Below are 18,447 nucleotides of genomic sequence, written 5' to 3'. Positions count from 1 at the left end.
ATACATTTTTGAGTTTGATGTACTAAATATTATATTTTTAAGATTTATTAATGTTGCTGTGTGTCACTGCAGTTTCTTCATTTTACTACATGATGATGTCACCTTTTTAAAAGTCATTTTACTGATTTTTTTCCAGGTTGTATCTATTTTGGGGCTATAATGGATGCTTGTTTATTCTTGTACATGCATCCTCATGTACATAAGCATGTATTTATGTTGGGTTAGCATTACTTTCAATTTTATTAGATAATGCTAAAGTGTTCTCCAATGTAACTGTACAAATTTTCACTCCCACTAGCAATGTAGGAGTTCCCATTGCTCTATATGCTTGACAACTTTAGTATCATCAGATTTTAAATTTTAGCCAATCTGGAGATTGTGTGAGGATATCTTGTGTGTGTGTGTCTGTGTGTGTGTTTGTCACCCAGGCTGGAGGAGTGCAGTGGTGCAATCTCGGCTCACTGCAGCCTCCGCCTCCCGGGATCAAGCAATTTTCTGCCTCAGCAATTTTCTGCCTCAGCCTCCTGAGTAGCTGGGATTACAGGCGCCTGCCACCATCCCGGCTAATTTTTTTTGTATTTTTCGTAGAGACAGGGTTTCACCATCTTGGCCAGGCTGGTCTTGAACTCCTGACCTCGTGATCCACCCGCCTCGGCCCCCCAAAGTGCTGGGATTACATGTGTGAGCCACCGTGCCTGACCCCTTTGTTGTGGTTTTAACTTGGGATTCCTTGATAAGGCTGAGCACTTCTTTAAATGTATACAGCTATTTGGTTATATTCTTTTGTGAAGTGCCTATTAAGTCGCTGCCCATTTTTCTATTGGGTTTTGTCTTTCTTATCAATTTGTTGGGATGCTTGAAATATTCTGGTATAATTTCTTTGTTGGTTTATATAGCTTGACTTTTTGCATTTTCAGTAGTGTCTTTTGATGAACAGAAGTTATTAATACGAATAAACATTATCACCTTTTTCTTCTTTATAATTAGTGCTTTTTTCTATTTGATTTAATAATTACTTCTCTATCCTCAGGTCATGAAGATGCTATAATATATTCTAAAAGTGGTATTGTTACTATTTGGTAGTTTACATGTAGGTCTATAATTTAGATGGAATTCATTTTTATGTAAATTGTTAAGAAATAATCCAGGCCGGGCGCGGTGGCTCAAGCCTGTAATCCCAGCACTTTGGGAGGCCGAGATGGGCGGATCACGAGGTCAGGAGACCAAGACCATCCTGGCTAACACGGTGAAACCCCGTCTCTACTAAATAATACAAAAAATTAGCCGGGCGTGGTGGCGGGCGCATGTAGTCCCAGCCACTCGGGAGGCTGAGGCAGGAGAATGGCGTGAACCCGGGAGGCGGAGCTTGCAGTGAGCTGAGATCCGGCCACTGCACTCCAGCGTGGGCGACAGAGCGAGACTCCGTCTCAAAAAAAAAAAAAAAAGAAAAAATCCACTTCCACTTTATTTTTCCATATGGATCTCCAGATGAGCCAGAATCATTTATTGAAAAGACCTTAATTTCCCCACCACTCTGCAGTGTCAATTTTATCATAAGTAAAATGTACATATAGGCACAGGTCTATTTCCGGACTCTTTACTCTGTTCCATTGGTCTATTTCTAACACTAATACCACTTTGTCTCAATTAATATAGTTTTACAAAAAGCCTTAACAGCTGACAGAGCAAGTGCTCCTAAATTACGTTTCTAAAAGTTTTTGGCTATCCTAATATATACAAATATATAGATAGCTAGAGAGAGAGAGAGAGAGAGAGAGAGAGAGAGAGAGAGAGAGAGAGAGAGAGAGACAGGGTCTTGCTCTGTCACCCAGGAGGGAGTGCAGGGGTGTGAACACAGCTCACTGCAGTCTAGAATTCCTGGCTCAGGTGATCCTCCCTGCTTCAGTCTCCCAAGTAGCTGGGACCACAGGCATGTGCCACCACGTCCAGTTAATTTTCAGTTTTTTTGTAGAGATGGGGTCTCATCATGTTGCCCAGGCATCATAAGATTTTTAAAATTGGAATTGCATTGAATCTATAAAGGAATTTAGGGTAAAAGTTAACACCACACAAACCAGTTTTCCAACTCCAGAAACATGGTATATATCTACTTTCGATTATTCTTAAATTTCTCCTAATAAAGCTTTATAGTTTACTTTTTAGATGTTTTACACATCTTTTAAATGATTTACTCCTAGGTTATTGACATTTTGTTACTGTAAACAGTATCTTAAAAAATTCGCCTTCAGTTTATTGTTCATCTATAGAAATGCAATTAGGTTTTGTTTATGGATCTTGTTATCTAGCAACTTGCTAAACTCAATCCCTGTAAAGTTTTTACTGGATTTTCTAAACAATCACATCATTTGTAAAGTTTCTAATTTTCCAGTCCTTACATATTTTCTTGCCTTACTGTATTGATTGAGACCTCTACTGCAATGTGGAATATCAAGGATGATAACGGACATCCTAGCCTTGGTCCTCATCTAAAAGGGAAAGCTTTTCACCATTACACATATTTGTTGAGGGGTTTTTGTAGATATCACTAATCAGAGTAAAGAAATTCTTTTCTATTGTTGTTTTGCTAAGAGTTCTTATGAATAGTTGTTAAATTTTATTAAATGTTGTTTTGCTCATTGAGATGATTGTAAGATTTTTCTCCTTTAGTTCATTAATGGTAAACTATTCTAACTTTCTAATATTAAATCTACTTTGCATTTGTGTTATAAAGCCAATTTTAGTCATAATGTATTATTCCATTTGCTAATATTTTGTTTAGGATTTCTGGAACTATATTAATGAGTAATACTCCCTGTAATTGTCCTTTCATGATGTATCATTGCTAGGTGGTATAAAAGTAGGTGATGCGTGTAGTCTCTTTTACTGAAAAAATTTTGTAATTTGAAAATGTATCTTTTTTTTTTTTTTTTCTGACAGGGCTTCATTTTTGTCACCCAAGCTGGAGTGCAGTGGCACAATCTTGGTCCACACTGTAGCCTTGACCTCCTAGGCTCCAGTGAACCAACCACCTCAGCCTCCTGAGTAGCTGGGACTACAGGCATAAGCCACCACACCCTTGTATAATTCTCTACCCTCAGGGCCTGGAATCTGTAATATGATGGGACAACCACGCCACTGATTAGGTTACATTTTATGGCCAAGGTGATAGTACAGTCACTATCATGATTAGAGTTGTGTTACACTGGATTACATCATAGCCAAAAAATTAGTACTGAAGAGTTGGGCATTGCTATAAAGATACGTTAAAATACGGAAGAAGCTTTGGAATTGGGTTAACTAGTAGAAGCTAGAAGAGTGTGGAGGGTTCAGAAGAAGACAGGAAGATGAGGAAAGTTTGGAACTCTCTAGAGACTGGTTAAATGGTTGTGACCAAAATGCTGATAGTGATATAAACAGTGAAGTCCAGGCTGAAGAAGTCTCAGATGGAGATGAGGAACTTACTGGGTACTGGAGCTAAGGTCACTTTTGTTATACATTAGCAAAGAACTCTGCGGCCTTCTGCCCCTGCTCTAGGGATCTATGGAACTTTGAACTTGAGCATGATGATTTAGTGTATCTGGCAGAAGAAATTTCTAAGCATCAAAGTCATCAAGATGTGGCCTGGTTGCTTCTAACAACCTATGCTCATATGCATGAGCAAAGACATGACGTAAAACTGGAACTTATATTTAAAGGGGAAATGAAGAGTAAAAGATTGAAACATTTGCAGCCTGGCCATTTGGTAGAAGAGAAAAGCCCATTTTCAGGGGAGGAATTCAAGCAGGTTGCAGAAATTTGCATAAGTAAAAAGGAGCCAAGTACTGATGGCCAAGACACTAGGGAAAAGGCCTTGAAAGCATTTCTAAGACCTTGGTGGCAGCCCCTCCCATCACAGGCTTGTAAGCCTAAGAGAACAAAATGGTTCTGTGGGTCAGGCCCAGGGCCTGCTGCCCCATGCAGCCTCAGGACACTGCTCTCTGTGTCCCAGCTGTCTAACTCCAGCCATGGCTCAAAGGGACCCAGGTACAGCTCAGGCTGCTGCTTCAGATAGTACAAGCTGAAAGCCTCAAATACATGGTGTTAAGCCTGCGGGTACACAGAGTTCAAGAGCTGAGGGTTGGGAGCCTCTGCCTAGATTTCAGAGAATGTATGGAAAAGCCTGGATGTCCAGGCAGAAGCCTAATGCAGGGGCAGAGCTCTCATGGAAAACCTCTACTAGGGCAGTACAGAGGACAAATGTGGAGTTGGAGCCACTACACAGAATCCCCACTGGGGTGCTACCTAGTGGAGCTGTAAGAAGAACCATCCTACAGACTCTGGAATGGTAGAGCCAGCAACAACTTGTACCCTGCACCTGAAAAAACTGCCAGCACTCAACAACAGCCCATGAGAACAGCACAGGGGCTGACCCCTGGAAGGCCACAGGAGTGGATTGCCCAAGGCCTTAGGAGTCCACCTCTCACATCAGTGTGTCCTGGATGTAGGAAATGGAGTCAAAGGAGATTATTTTGGAGCCTCAAGATTTAATTCTTCTCCCATTTGCCCCAAGAATACTTGTTGGCAGAGCTTGCAGTTTCAGCATTTACCCCAAGATAACTTTGCCATGAAACATCTCATTTTTATTATTATTTTTATATTGCTCTAGTATATCAGCTTTGAAAACAAGACATCATTCTATTTATAGCATTCTGTTTTTAGTACTGGTATTTCCATTTACAAAACATAGTAATTCTCGATTGCTAAAAATGTCAAATCCTAGAAAACGTAGCATTCCTATGTATGATGTTAATGTCATTCTGGAACAGTTGTTGGCCAAAGATTCGTTTGATGAATTCAATTTTTCTGAAATAGTCAATTCTGATGATTCAGATGATTCTGATGTAGTTCTATTTAGAACTAACTCCAAGAAGTTTTTATATTTTGTTTTCACATTGAAAATCAGTCAGATTTGCTTCAGCCTCAAAGAGTATGTTTATGTAAAATTAAATGAGCGCTGGCAGCGAGCTGCACTTCTTGTTTTCTAAATGGGAAAAGGGCTAATGGCTGCTCCGCTGGGTTTCAGACTTGTATGGGGCCTGTAGCCCCTTTCTTTTGGCCAATTTCTCCCTTTTGGAATGGGAGTATTTACCCAATGCCTATACTTTCATCGTATCTTGGAAGTAACTAACTTGTGTTTGATTATACAGGCTCATAGGCAAAAGGGACTACTAGCCTTCTCTAAGACAAGACTTTGGGCTTTGGACTTTTGAGTTAATACTGGAATGAGTCAAGACTTCGAGGATTGTTGGGAAGGCATGACTGTATTTTGAAATGTGAGTAGAACATGAGATTTGGGAGGGGCCAAGGGTGGAATGATATGGTTTGGATCTGTGTCCTTGCCCAAATCTCATGTCAAATTACAATCCCCAATGCGGGAAGTGGAGCCTGGTGGGAGGTGACTGGGTCATGGGGGCAGTTTGTCATAGTTTAACACCATGCCACCTTGGTCCTGTCATCAGGATAGTGAGTTCTCATGAGATCTGGTTGTTTAAAAGTGTGTAGCACCTCCTCAACCCAAGTCTTGCTCCTGCCTACATGTAAGAAGTCTGATCTCGTTTTACCTTCTGTCATGAATAAAAGCTCCCTGAAACTTCCCCAGAAGCAGATGCCGCCATGCTTCCTGTACAGCCTGCAGAACTATGAGCCAATTAAACCTCTTTATAAATTACCCAGTCTCAGGTATTTCTTTTTAGCCATGCAAGAATGAACTCATACATCCAACCAGAGTAAGATTCTCTCACTGGCTTTGAAGAAGTAAGTGCCAAGTAGTGAGGGGGCCATGGAAATGGGACATAACAGTGGCCTCTAGAAGCTGGGAGTGACTCCTTGCCAACAGCAAGCCAAAAAACAGGGATCTCAGTCCTACCACTGCAAGAAACTGAATTCTGCTGACAACCTGAACAAGTTTGAAAGAGGACTCTGAGCTCCAGATGCGAATGTGATCTGACTGATATATCTGTTTTGGCCCTGAGCAGAGAACCAGCTGTACTCTGCCTAGACTTCTGATGTATAGAAACTGAAATAGGCTGGGAGTGGTGGCTCACACCTGTAATCCCAGCCCTTTGGGAGGCCAAGATGGGAGGATTGTTTGAGTCCAGGAGTTTAAGACCAGTTTGGTCAAGATAGCAAGACCCCATCTCTACAAAAAATTTTTTTAAAAATTAGCCAGGTGTAGTCTTGTGTACCTATAGTCCCAGCTACTCAGAAGGCTGAGAGGTGGGAGGATCACTTGAGTCAAGGGGTTTGAGGTTACAATCAGCTATGATCAGTTGGGCCACTGCACTCCACCCTGGTTGACAGAGAAAGACCCTGTCTCAAGAGAAAAAGAGAAAGAAAGAAAAAAAGAACAGTGTACAAATAACATATGTACAGGTCAATATGTTTTCACAAATGGAATTCATACTAGTAACCAGCATCTGAACCAGAAAACACCACCACTACAGAACATTACCACCAGCCAGAGGCCTCTCTTATATATCCTTGGCAGTCATTACCCCCATATGGATAATCACTATCCTGATTTCCATCACCCTAGATCAGTTTGAACTCTATATAAATGGAATCACTCAGTGAGTATTATTTTGAGACTTTTCATGCTCAACATACATTTGTGAGATTCATGCATTCTGTCACATGAAGTAGTGGTTTGTTCTTTTTCATTGCTGTATAGAATTCCATTTTATAAGCAAACCACAATTTATTCATTCTACTGCTGATGAGCATTTGGGTAGTTTCAAATTTTTAGCTGTTACAAATAGTGCTGTTATAAGCATTTCTGTACAGGTCTTCTATGAACCTAGGTATACATTTCGATTGGGTACATAAACAGGAGTGTAATTGCTGGGTCAATTGTTCAGCTTTAGGAGATATTGTCAAATAGCTGTTCAAAGTAATTGTACAAGTTTACACTCCCATCAATATGGTATGAAAACTACTATTGTTCCAGATACTTATCAACATTGGGTATTTTCTTTTTTCTCATTTCAGATATTTTGATGGGTATGTAATCCTATTTTGGTTTAAATTTGCATTTCCCTGATGACTAACAATAGCTGCACACCTTGTCATATACTAAATGGTCATCTGGATTGCCTCTTTTGTAAAATGAGCATTCCAGTCTTGCTTTTTTCTCACTGATGTGTAGGAGTCTGTTATATATTATGATCAAATGTTAAAATTTAAAAATTTATTTTTTCAGACTATCAGAGAAAATGTAACATAAGCAACATCTGAACTAAATCTGAAGAGTCTTAAGACAGTTTCTATTCTCCCGTAATACAGGTTTGATAGGGGGAAAGAGAAACAAAAATTCTACCTTTAAATATTTAATCCAAGAACAAAGTAAAATGAAAATGGGTTTCACGACACTGACCCGGGGAGAAACCTACTGGGAAGCTGTCATAAATCACAGCACTTTACAGCAATAGTCACACCCTTCAAGCTCACTATTTCTTGATAATTAAGATTTCACTGTCAAATACATTTTGCAGTTTGTTCACAATAAGATAGTTTCTGAGAAAAACAGGTAAATCATTGTTTGGATATTCCTTTAAAAAAAGACCAGATCAAAGCCTGGCTTCTGATTTTAAACACTCTTTCATTAAAAAAAAAACAAACGAAACCAAAATAAAATAGTGTCACAAGTGTTGAACTAAACAGTTCTACTGAGGCACTGGGGACAAACAGCTATATTTCCACTAGACTTCTACCTTTTGTACTACAATAAATTTCCTCTGCCTAGTACATTTTGATCTTCTTGTATAAGCTAAAAAATATTTCCAAGGGAGACTAGTTTTCATTCCTTGTAATGATAGCAGTAACTCCTAGGGTTTCTTCTTTATACTGCATTTTGGTTAATAAAATGGTCTATACCATTTCTCAGAGATGAGAAGAGAATGGTAAGGGCTTTAATTGATTTTTAAAAGCTACTTTAAAAAATTATCTTTAAAAGTTGATCATTAATCATTTTCCAAGTGCTTTTTTTTTATAATAGGGGAAGGAAATAAATAAAACTAAACATACTAAAAGCATATTTCAAACTTTTAGCAATTATACCCAGGCAAGTAAATGATGCTACTCATATAATAGCATATTTATTGTTTCAGGAAACTACAGTGACATTTCACTGGACTTCAGGTGGAGGAAAAATGCTTCAAGGAAAACGTCAGGATGTATATAGCGATTTCTTTCCCTCCCTCCCTCCCTTCTTTCCTTCCTTCTTTTTTTTTTTTTTTTTCTTCAAGGTTTTGCTCTGTCACCCAGGCTGGAGTACAGTGATGTGACCATAGCTCACTGCAGTCTTGATTCCTGGGCTCAAGCAATCCTCTCACCTCAGCCTTCTGAGTAGCTGGGACTAGAGGTGCATGCCACCCCGTCTGGCCGATTTTTAAATTTTCTGTAGAGAGGAGGTCTTGCTGTGTTGCCAGGCCTGGCCTCAAACAATCCTACTGATTCAGCCTCCCAAAGTGTTGAGATTACAGGTGTGAGCCACCAAACCTGGCTGATGTAGCAAATTACATGAAAGATAAAACATTTTATTTTTATTTATTTATTTATTTATTTTTTTTGAGACGGAGTCTCGCTCTGTCGCCGGGGCTGGAGTGCAGTGGCCGGATCTCAGCTCACTGCAAGCTCCGCCTCCCGGGTTCCCGCCATTCTCCTGCCTCAGCCTCCCAAGTAGCTGGGACTACAGGCGCCCGCTACCTCGCCCGGCTAGTTTTTTGTATTTTTTTAGTAGAGACGGGGTTTCACCGTGTTAGCCAGGATGGTCTCGATCTCCTGACCTCGTGATCCGCCCGTCTCGGCCTCCCAAAGTGCTGGGATTACAGGCTTGAGCCACCGCGCCCGGCCCTAAAACATTTTAATTAATAAAAAATCTCCTTAAATTTCAGCTGTACAAGAGAGATTCAGAAATAAAGCAGACCAAATTCTGTGTGAAGAAATTCCTCTACCACATGTTGAAAGCATTTAAATAATCTATTTCCCCTTTGAGTGATTAGTTTCCCATATTTTGAGAAAATGCTGATAAGAAATGTTCTATAACCATACTGGACACACTCTTAGAAATGAGCTCTTGGTACACAGAAGATGATTATCCTTCCCTGTTAATAGACTTATCACATTTTCCCTTGTCCTTTGACTGAATAAACTCAATTCTATGTACTCACACAAGCTAGATTTTTGGTGGCTCTTCTTTCACTCATTTTGACAAATCACTTCTCTTTTTTATTTCATTTTACTTATTTACCTGAAACTTCATATTCCAGGTATTCCTGGAAAGAAGAGCGATTGAAGTAGGGACTCAGACATCTTATCTTCTTCTATCTGACTTGAGAAACACACACAACCCAATTGAAGTATTTCAGCAAAAAGTTACAAACCAGAATCTTAAAACGGAAAGAATACCCATTTTCCTAATCTTCATATAAACTAAAGGTAGTATTTATGAATAGTTACACAACAGTGCTGTTACAACATTTTTCAAAGGTACTCCGTAATCTCTGGAATTGGATTCAGGACATCAGTTAGCAACTTGTTTAACAGGCTAGCTATCCTAGGCAACACCTGATCCTGAATGACACCTGCTTTATTCCAGCAGCTCAAGTTGCTTACTTTCCAAGATCTGACATTAGAAAGAGGAAGCAGAACCAGGTATCTTCTCTTCTTCAAAGAACAGGGCTGCACAAACCTAAACTAATTTTTCAAGGTGCGTTTCAGCAACTCATTTACTCAAAAAATATTGCAAACCTGAGAATGACAGAAATGTGGAGTTCTATAGAGTCATATTATTAACAGGATCTCCTCAATAGTTCCCTCTTCATCTGCTTGAGCTAATAGTATTTCCAATTCAGCTTCATGACACGGTTTGAGTAGGGGCAAGGGGGTACCAGAGAGGACAAAGGCCTTCATCTGAATTTTAATCACTGACTTAGTAAGTCTCTCTTACTTGTCAAGTATGTACAAAGAAAGTATTCTGAGTGGCATTGCTTAAGGCTTCCAAACACAAGCTGAGATCATACCCACAATTAAATGTGGAATTTTGATAGATGGAATTCCTATCAGCACTTAAAAATAACCCTGGCTAAAAGAGAATTCATATCGCTGAGTCATGACTCATTTTCTTGAATCATTGTTCCCTAGGAACAACAGGACAAAAATTTTTGCTTCTGATTCTGCACGTAAGAATCAGCTGTTTTAAGAAAGTTTATGCAACTCAAATATAAGAATCCGGTGAACCTTATTTCACAATACAATAGTCACCTCCTTCTCACTAAAACTGATATACAGGGGACTGAAAACAAGAATGACCATGAACAACCACTAGGGAACGTGAAAGAACAGAAGAGAACAAAAAGAGTCTGTAACAAACACTTTTTCTCTTTAGAGACTGCTGAAGGTCAAGACTGGAGCAGAAGGGGAAACACAACCATGTTGTTTACATAAAAGGATTCTCAGAGTCTTGGGTGGATAACTGGGTAACTTTCACGAGTAAAAGAATTAATTTGACAGCTCAGAACAATTTATATGTCCAGCTTCAAGTCCCTGCCCCTGGCCCCTATCTTTTGCCTTCATTTTTCTTTGAAGATATTTCATTCTTGGGGATTTAACTGGGATACATAACATAGAATTATGCCCAAGAGGTGGAAAGAAATTGCAACAGCAAAGAGAGCAGATCCTTTCAATGAGTTAAAAGTCTTGATCAACTATAGCCAAATCTTTTCAGAAAATGTTGTCATTATATAGTAGAGCTCTTTACCTTCTTTGAAAATTTAATATACAAACAATATTTATATATAGATTGTTCATGGGAAAAAATTTTAAAAGCAGTATCAAGGAGAAAATCATGAATAGTGAAAATAGGTCTGCCTTCATGAAAACACTGGTCAAAAGAAAATTATTTCACATACATATGAGAGTTTCTTTTTCATGCCACTTATTTCACTCTACTCACTCTATTCCCATTTAGAATTTGTCTTCATTTAAGGTGATGGGTATCCCAAGTATACTGATGTGATCTTTCCAAATTGTGTAAATGTATTAAATTATCACATGAATCCCATAACTATCTACATGTATTATATACCAATAAAACTTGTTTAAAATAAAATTTGTCTTTAGCCACAAAGTGGGCACCTTTTATTGTTTTTTTTTTTTTTTTTTTTTTTGGTTTTTTTTTTGTTTTTTATTACGGAAAGTATAAACCTGCATAATCTGACATTTGTTTTCAGAATTAAAAAAAGTGAATTTCCTTTGGGTATTTTTCTCTTTGTAGTGCATGGTAGTGAGTTTTATCATGATTAGCTTGGTTAATAAAATAGTTTCTTTTAACTTAGATCAGTAAAATACCAGCAATAGATTAATGACTTCTGATCATTTCTGGCATCAGAAAATATACTCAGGTCAAAGGCCCATTTTACTCTCTCATTCTATCATATAACATACACACACAACATAATATACAAAGATATATCATGGCAGTCCTTTCACATATTAAAAGCAGGATAAAAGCTGAGAGAAGAATCTAAGTTTTGTGTAATACAACATGAATACTGTTAAGTTGGATACAGCATTATGTCCTTATTCTCACAGCCATTGGTCCTCTTAAAAACAGTGGGCTTAAATAATGGATTCTCCAGTAAGACAATCAGTCTCTTCTTTACTACTGGGTGGAGAATTCACTTAGTAATTTGGTTTCCGATATAGCTGAGAGGAGTAATGAAACTATTCCTTATAACTTACTGCCCATCCCACACAGACTTGTAAATCAGAACTGCACTTACGTAGACCCAGCCAAAAACTGGAATGAGCAGATCAGGCTTTAATACAAAAGGACAACATCCCTTTACTGTGCTTATAGTGAAATCAAGCTAACTTGTTCCCAGGAGTTGTAAAGAGCCATGACAGATTCTGTTGACAGTGGCTATCTTTACTATTTAGCTCACTAGAACGGTGTGGTCTCTCATCCCCACAATGGTTTCCAGAAAAATGGAAAGGGCAGCAACCTTTTTTTGGGACTAAATGAAAATGTATGAAGACAGACGTTCACTGTTGTGGCTCTCAAATCTCTTCACTTAAAATTATCCTCTAACACATAATTCAAGAGGTGAAATAACAGAGGATCCTTATAAGCAGAGAGAAACAGAAATTGACCTTGGATAAGGAAGCAATTGGTCAAAATAGTTGGATGATTTAAAATATTATCTCATATTTTCTTTAAGTAAACATAAGAAAGGCAGTGAATATAATTTGCTTTCAGTAAAATAGACACATTACAAAAATAGATATTTGCATACAGAAAAAAGTTTACTAACATTTATACAGAAAACTGACAAGTCCTAAAGTCTTTTAAAAAATTAAAAGTAGCATAATAAATAAAAGCAGCATACAAACTATAGTAATTTTCCTTCACTGAAAGCCATTTTTTCTTCTTGATATTTTGTTATATGTTTTTGGTTTTGGTCAAGAGTATGTATCAACAGTGATTTGATGACATCCATTCTCAATAGCTCCTCCCCATAAGATTTCAATCTAGGTTTATGATGTACCTGGTCTATTTAGGCAATAATTAATTGTACTTGAGGCTAGCAGATGTAGTATAGGTAAAATATAAATCTATATATAATTGGTTCTATGAAAAACACATTAAACTGAGAATAAGGAGATCTGGGTTTTCATTTCAATTCTGTTCCTAATTCTGACCTTGCGCAAGTACCTTAGACCACAAAATTTTCATTGAAAATGGAGAGACTAGACTATAGATAATCTCCAAGTCTCTTTCAGATTTAACTTTCAATAAGTCAATAAACTTTCTTACTTGTCATCTTGGCAGAGGATATTAAAAGCCTACCTTGGGCAAAAGTAACAAACAAAGTTTTCTTTCGAATGCTCTTACTGCTGTCTATCGATCAAACCTGTTGAACTTTTGAATGACACAGATTGATTATGTGTTACTGAGGTTCAAGAAAGCTGTTAACATCCTGTTGATGGTCAATATATTCTGTCTCACTCAGAGAGAAATGAGCTTTACCTGTTCCCAGGTATCATTATATTTCATAAAGAATTTTAGGAAAGATACAGAATAAGGATCCATTTCATATTATTAACACAATAAGTACATGCTGCAGTGTTAATATTTTGCTATGATCATTATTCTTTTAATTTATCTGAGTTTATTAGATGGCTATTCTTGTGCTGGATTTTGTACTGGAATGCTAACAGACAGCTTCCACACAGTATTTCTGTGAACTCACAGCAATAAAAACCAACCTATTTTTTTTAAAGCCAATAATCATAAAGGTAAATAGTCACTGCATTTGCGTAATTTTTAAAAAGCCACATTCCCCTTAAATACGTGACTTTTCATTTCAGTCTCAGACTCTAGGAGCTCTTACCTGGGGTCTGCATCCTGTGAAGTTTCTGGGTGAGCTAACATGATCTTTCCGGCACACCAGTCAGAAACTCAAAACACTTTGTATACTGTGCTCGCTCTCCTGTGCTCGCTCTCCTGCTCTCTCCCTTTTCGCTCTCACTTCGTGCCTCAGACAGTTTGGAATGCAGAAAAGCCAGAGCCAATGCCAGTTAAACTCAATCCTCGCCCCAACCCCACCCCCAATCCCGTTCTTTTGCTAGAGAGCACTAAACAATAGCCACCCTTCCTTACTCATTCACTGGGCTTTCTTTCACAGCACTGGGTACAGGCAGTCTACTTCAGGAGAAGCAATGTGATTTACCAAGCTAAGTAATCATTTTTTCTATCACAAAGGATGGGAGGGTGGATGTGTGCATCTGTGCACTTTAAGAAGTGATTTTTTCATAAGCAGTCTAAAATAAAACTAAGTTCAGAGATTCTTATTTTGAATGTTTTATTATGTTGAATTTAAATATAAACTCTTCAGAGTATAAAAACCAGGTAAGTCTTAGAGCTGACGCAGAGATAGAAGTCTGTTAACACATACACATTACTATCTTAAACTACCTTATTATACCGATCACTTTAACTTACCATAAGGGAAATATCTAAAATTTAGAAAAGGAACAAAGTTTTTATTTCCCTAAAGCCCTTCATTCAGGTCCTAAGCTATAACTTCATTTTTTAAAAGATATTTTTTAAAAATTTAATACTTTATTCATACAGAAATGCCCTGTATTGTATAGACTCTGTATTATATAGTCTGTAGATGTGTTGAGGACAGTGTTGACTACTAAAGGCAAAGTTTTAAAATGAAAAGTTCATCTACTGTTAGGCAAGTCCCATTAAGTTAGGAAGTTACTAGACCCCTGGAAGTTGATGCTTGCTTTTCCTCCTCAAAATTTTTTTAACTTATTGACAGATAAAAATCTGCTCTGCTGTAATCAAGAGACTTACTGTTGAGATTAAAACTGAGAATTTCATTTTTGAAATAAAGAATAATCAAAACAAACTGAGTGGCTCTGCAAAATTAATTTTCTACTAGATGCAATGGAATTATAGATAGTATTACTGTTCTCAATCATCATTTTAGTTTGTTTTAAAATCAGTCATATTTCTAGGGTTTTGTTTTCTATATTCCCCAATAAAAAGGCAAGTCAACTATGTAATCTTCATTATTAATATGATGACCTAACATATTATGCAGGTGCTCAGTTGCTGAGTTTAGCATGTCAGAACTCATCAATGAAAAAATTCATAGTTTGAATCACAGTGGACTACACCTGCCACCTTAAAGCACTGGAACAGAAGAGACATGAAAACAACACAGTATTAATGTATCATCTACCTTTTAACAAACAGCTGATGGAAACACATACACTGTATCTATCATCTATCTACCCGTTTATATTTATGTATATATGTATTATATATCTTACACATTAGCTATGTATGATACACATTAAGATGAGGAGCACATAGTCATCTAGTATAAAAATAGCTAAATCATTGTGATAACTTCCGAGAAGGACAAGAACAGGGTGCTATGTTTGTGTATAATATGAGTACCATGGTTTCATAAGTTGGTAACTAAGTATTGAAACTCACTGTTTCAATGAACTGTTATTTATGTTTGAATTATAAGGTCATGGACTCCCAGAACCGGAAGACATCTTTAAAATCATCTAGTCCAACCACTCATTCACTGCTTGAATTTTTCTTATTATTCACTTGATCATTGCTAATATTTGACTATTTTTTCACTTACAAACACAGCATTTTTATATAGTTCAACCTAATACAAACATTTATTGAGTGTACTGTTGGGCCAGGACCACATAAGATGGATTAGTCAAGACAACTCTACCCAACTCTTTATACAGGGGAGAAATGTGAAACCAAATAATTATAACATAGTGATTATCTGTAGAAATAAAATGGCTAAAGTGGCCTCACCTATCCAAAATGAACAGGCTTGGTGCTGAGTTGAGTGGTCAAATTGTGTGATCTAATGCATCAATTCAAAACTCCATCAAACTCTGTGAGGCTATTCCTAACCAATGAGGGATTCACTGCATAGACATGAATTTCAGCCACTTTCTAGCTTGAGCTCATGGCTAAATAGTGAAGCATTTACTTGTGCTTCTCTAGCTTCTTGGAGAACTTACTCATGCTGCAGGAGAAGATTAAAATTTTACCAGTCACTTCAGTCTCTATCCCAAAAGCTGCGTTTCCCTGGCCATGGTACCATAGCACATGGCTATGGGTTCACAGACATTGAAGGTTAAGTAGAAATTACTCTGAGAAGCAACTTCTATTGACCACGATCCCACCTGTTAGAAATAGTAAGAAATCCTAACTGGGTAAATGATGAAAGGGCTATCTTTCCTTGGTGTTTAATTCTATTGGCTTCAGTTAGTTACTTGAAACTGCACAAAATGGAGATGAATTCCTTAACGTTCTTATTTCAGCACATAACATACACAGTGCTAGGCTCTGGCATAAGAAAATAGATATGCTATGGCCCCTGTCCTCAAGTTATGCTACAGTCCTCCTAAGTCTAAATACTTTAAAAAGGTTTGATGAGTGAAATATATTCATCCATCCATCCATCATTTATGAAATACTGACTAATGTCAGGCATTTTCCTAAACTCTGGGGATAAGTGGGAAATAAGACAAAGTCCCTGCTGCCACCCCACCCTTACCATGTATATATTTATTGGAACAATATACTGGATTTTCAAAGGGACATTCCACTTATGTACTTTTTTCATTTGTTTCAGCAACTGGAGAGAACTGTATCACTCAGAATCTGAGTGGTGGTAGAGACTATAATTGCCTTGTTCGCTGCTATATCTGCAACGCTAAGTATACTGTCTGCCATATAGTAAGTGCTTACTAAGTATCTGTTGAATAAATAAATGGTTTGAAAACAGGGACAAGTAAACTCCTGGAGGTTACATCTATGATAGTTTCAAAATTCATTATCAACAAATATTGTGTTTCTAAAAGGCTGTGAGATTTTTTTCCCTAGTTATGAATCAACCAAATAGTATACTTGCTGAATTTTGAAGAATGTAGATCATGTATTTTCCCTCTATCCCATATAAAAGTAATATTATGGGATTCTGACTTTGGTACAGGTATACAATTCCATATGCTAGCCATTAAGAAGTTCTGAAACCAGGCTGGGCGCGGTGGCTCACGCCTGTAATCCCAGCACTTTGGGAGGCTGAGGTGGGTGATTGCTTGAGGTTAGGAGTTTGAGACCAGCCTGACCAACATGGTAAAACCCCATCTCTACTAAAAATACAAAAATTAACCAGGCATGGTGGCACATGCCTTTAATCCCACCTACTCAGGAGGCTGAGGCAAGAGAATCACTTGAACCCAGGAGGCAGATGTTGCAGTGAGCCGAGATCATGCCACTGCAATCCAGCCTGGGTAACAGCAAGACTCTGTCTCAAAAAATAAACAAACAAACAAACAAATAATAAAAAAGAAATTCTGAAACCATAAATATATGATCTTTTTGAAAATCAATGGGCACAAAAATAATCAGATAGCTGTATATAATTAAAAATTACAGCTGGGCACAATGGCTCACGCCTGTAATCCCAGCACTTTGGGAGGCCCAGGCAGGTGGGTCACCTGAGGTGATGAGTTCAAGACCAGCCTGGCCAACATGGTGAAACCCCGTCTTGACTAAAAATACAAAAATTAGCCAGGCGTGGTGGCAGGTGCCTATAATCCCAGCTACTCGGGAGGTTGAGGCAGGAGAATTGCTTGAACCTGGGAGAAGGAGGTTGCAGTGAGCCGAGATTGCGCCACTGCACTCCAGCCTGGGTGATAAGAGCAAAACTCCGTCTCCAAAAAAAAAAAAAAAAATTACTTGTATATCAATTATATTGCTTATCAAATAAATTAATGAACAACAAGCCACCCTGCTGACACCTATATTCTCCTCCTCCAAGCAGAAAACACATCTCAAAGCAAACCAACTGAGGTTATACCAGGCTGTAAGTGTGCGGGCTTTTGTGCTTACATGTGCTTTCTCTTTTGAACAGCAGATGATCATAAACTCAGCTTCTTTTAACCATAAACACAGTGTCTTTTCATGTTTACCCATAAAAAAGACTGGCATTCTGATATGTGGGTCTTCCCACTACATTCTTTTGAGAGTTCATATTTAAAAAGAAAACCATTGTTTATAATTTGAATGACAAACACCAAATTCACCCACTTATTCAGAAATGCCATTAAAACTTTATTTAATTTCATTTTTATATGATGGGATGCCAACACAATATACAGACACACATACATACATACTTCTGCTCTCTGATAAAGAGGCATTATAAAGATCAGAAGACTTGTTAATTTATGTGGTTAGCAAAGTACTTACAAGTGTTTAGAAAGGGCCATGTCAAACAAGTAACAATTATGATAGTCACAAAATATTTTTAAAACTTCTGGCTAAGCATTAGAGCTTTACTTTGCTCTTCCCACTAAGATGACTTAGTAGACTGCATTTTTTTTTTTTTCTTTTTGGAATGGCAATTGGCTAGGAGGAAGTATTATAGGGAGTAGGCAAAATTAAATATCACTCCCCTGGTATTGAGTTGAGAAACTAAGGCTTTCATGTGAATAAGACCACAGTTCAAAATAATAATAATAATAATAATAATAATAATAATCATCATCATCATCATCATCATCATCATAAGCAAAATCTAAATGGGAAAACACAAGAAAATCTTTTCCTACTTTTATTTCATCATATGAGTAAGATTATACTAAAAGAACAAAACCAACACTTCTATTTCTACAAAAAAATTCATGAATAAACAATGAAAAGCAACTAAAAATATTTTGGGATAGTGTTGGATATTACTGGATATTATCTTTGAATGTGGTCAGAGAGCCAAGGACGTGCCTGTGATATTGGATCTCATTTAAAAAGGGAGTTTAAACAAATTTATTTTCTTCAGTGGCTTT

At 37.6% G+C, this 18,447-nt stretch overlaps 1 protein-coding gene across 6 annotated transcripts in view; it reads right to left on the bottom strand.

Moving 5' to 3' along the window:
• Window positions 1–18,447, bottom strand: part of RASAL2 (RAS protein activator like 2) — a 405,409-nt gene that overhangs the window by 130,455 nt on the left and 256,507 nt on the right. For 2 of the 6 annotated variants that reach the window (XM_017891682.1, XM_017891683.1), the window contains exon 1: window positions 13,431–13,567. The exons of the other annotated variants lie outside the window; for them this stretch is intronic. In XM_017891682.1, the coding sequence (XP_017747171.1) occupies window positions 13,431–13,443 (13 nt within the window). In that variant the 5' untranslated portion in view covers window positions 13,444–13,567. Of the gene's footprint in view, window positions 1–13,430; window positions 13,568–18,447 lie in introns of those variants that run through there. 6 annotated transcript variants of the gene reach the window in all.

Source organism: Rhinopithecus bieti, unplaced genomic scaffold, assembly GCF_001698545.2.
Source record: "Rhinopithecus bieti isolate Rb0 unplaced genomic scaffold, ASM169854v2 scaffold_20101, whole genome shotgun sequence".
In the NCBI taxonomy this organism is placed as follows: domain Eukaryota; kingdom Metazoa; phylum Chordata; class Mammalia; order Primates; family Cercopithecidae; genus Rhinopithecus; species Rhinopithecus bieti.
The sequence above is the reverse complement of the archived record's forward strand: the minus strand, read 5'-3'. Positions and strand labels throughout refer to the sequence as shown.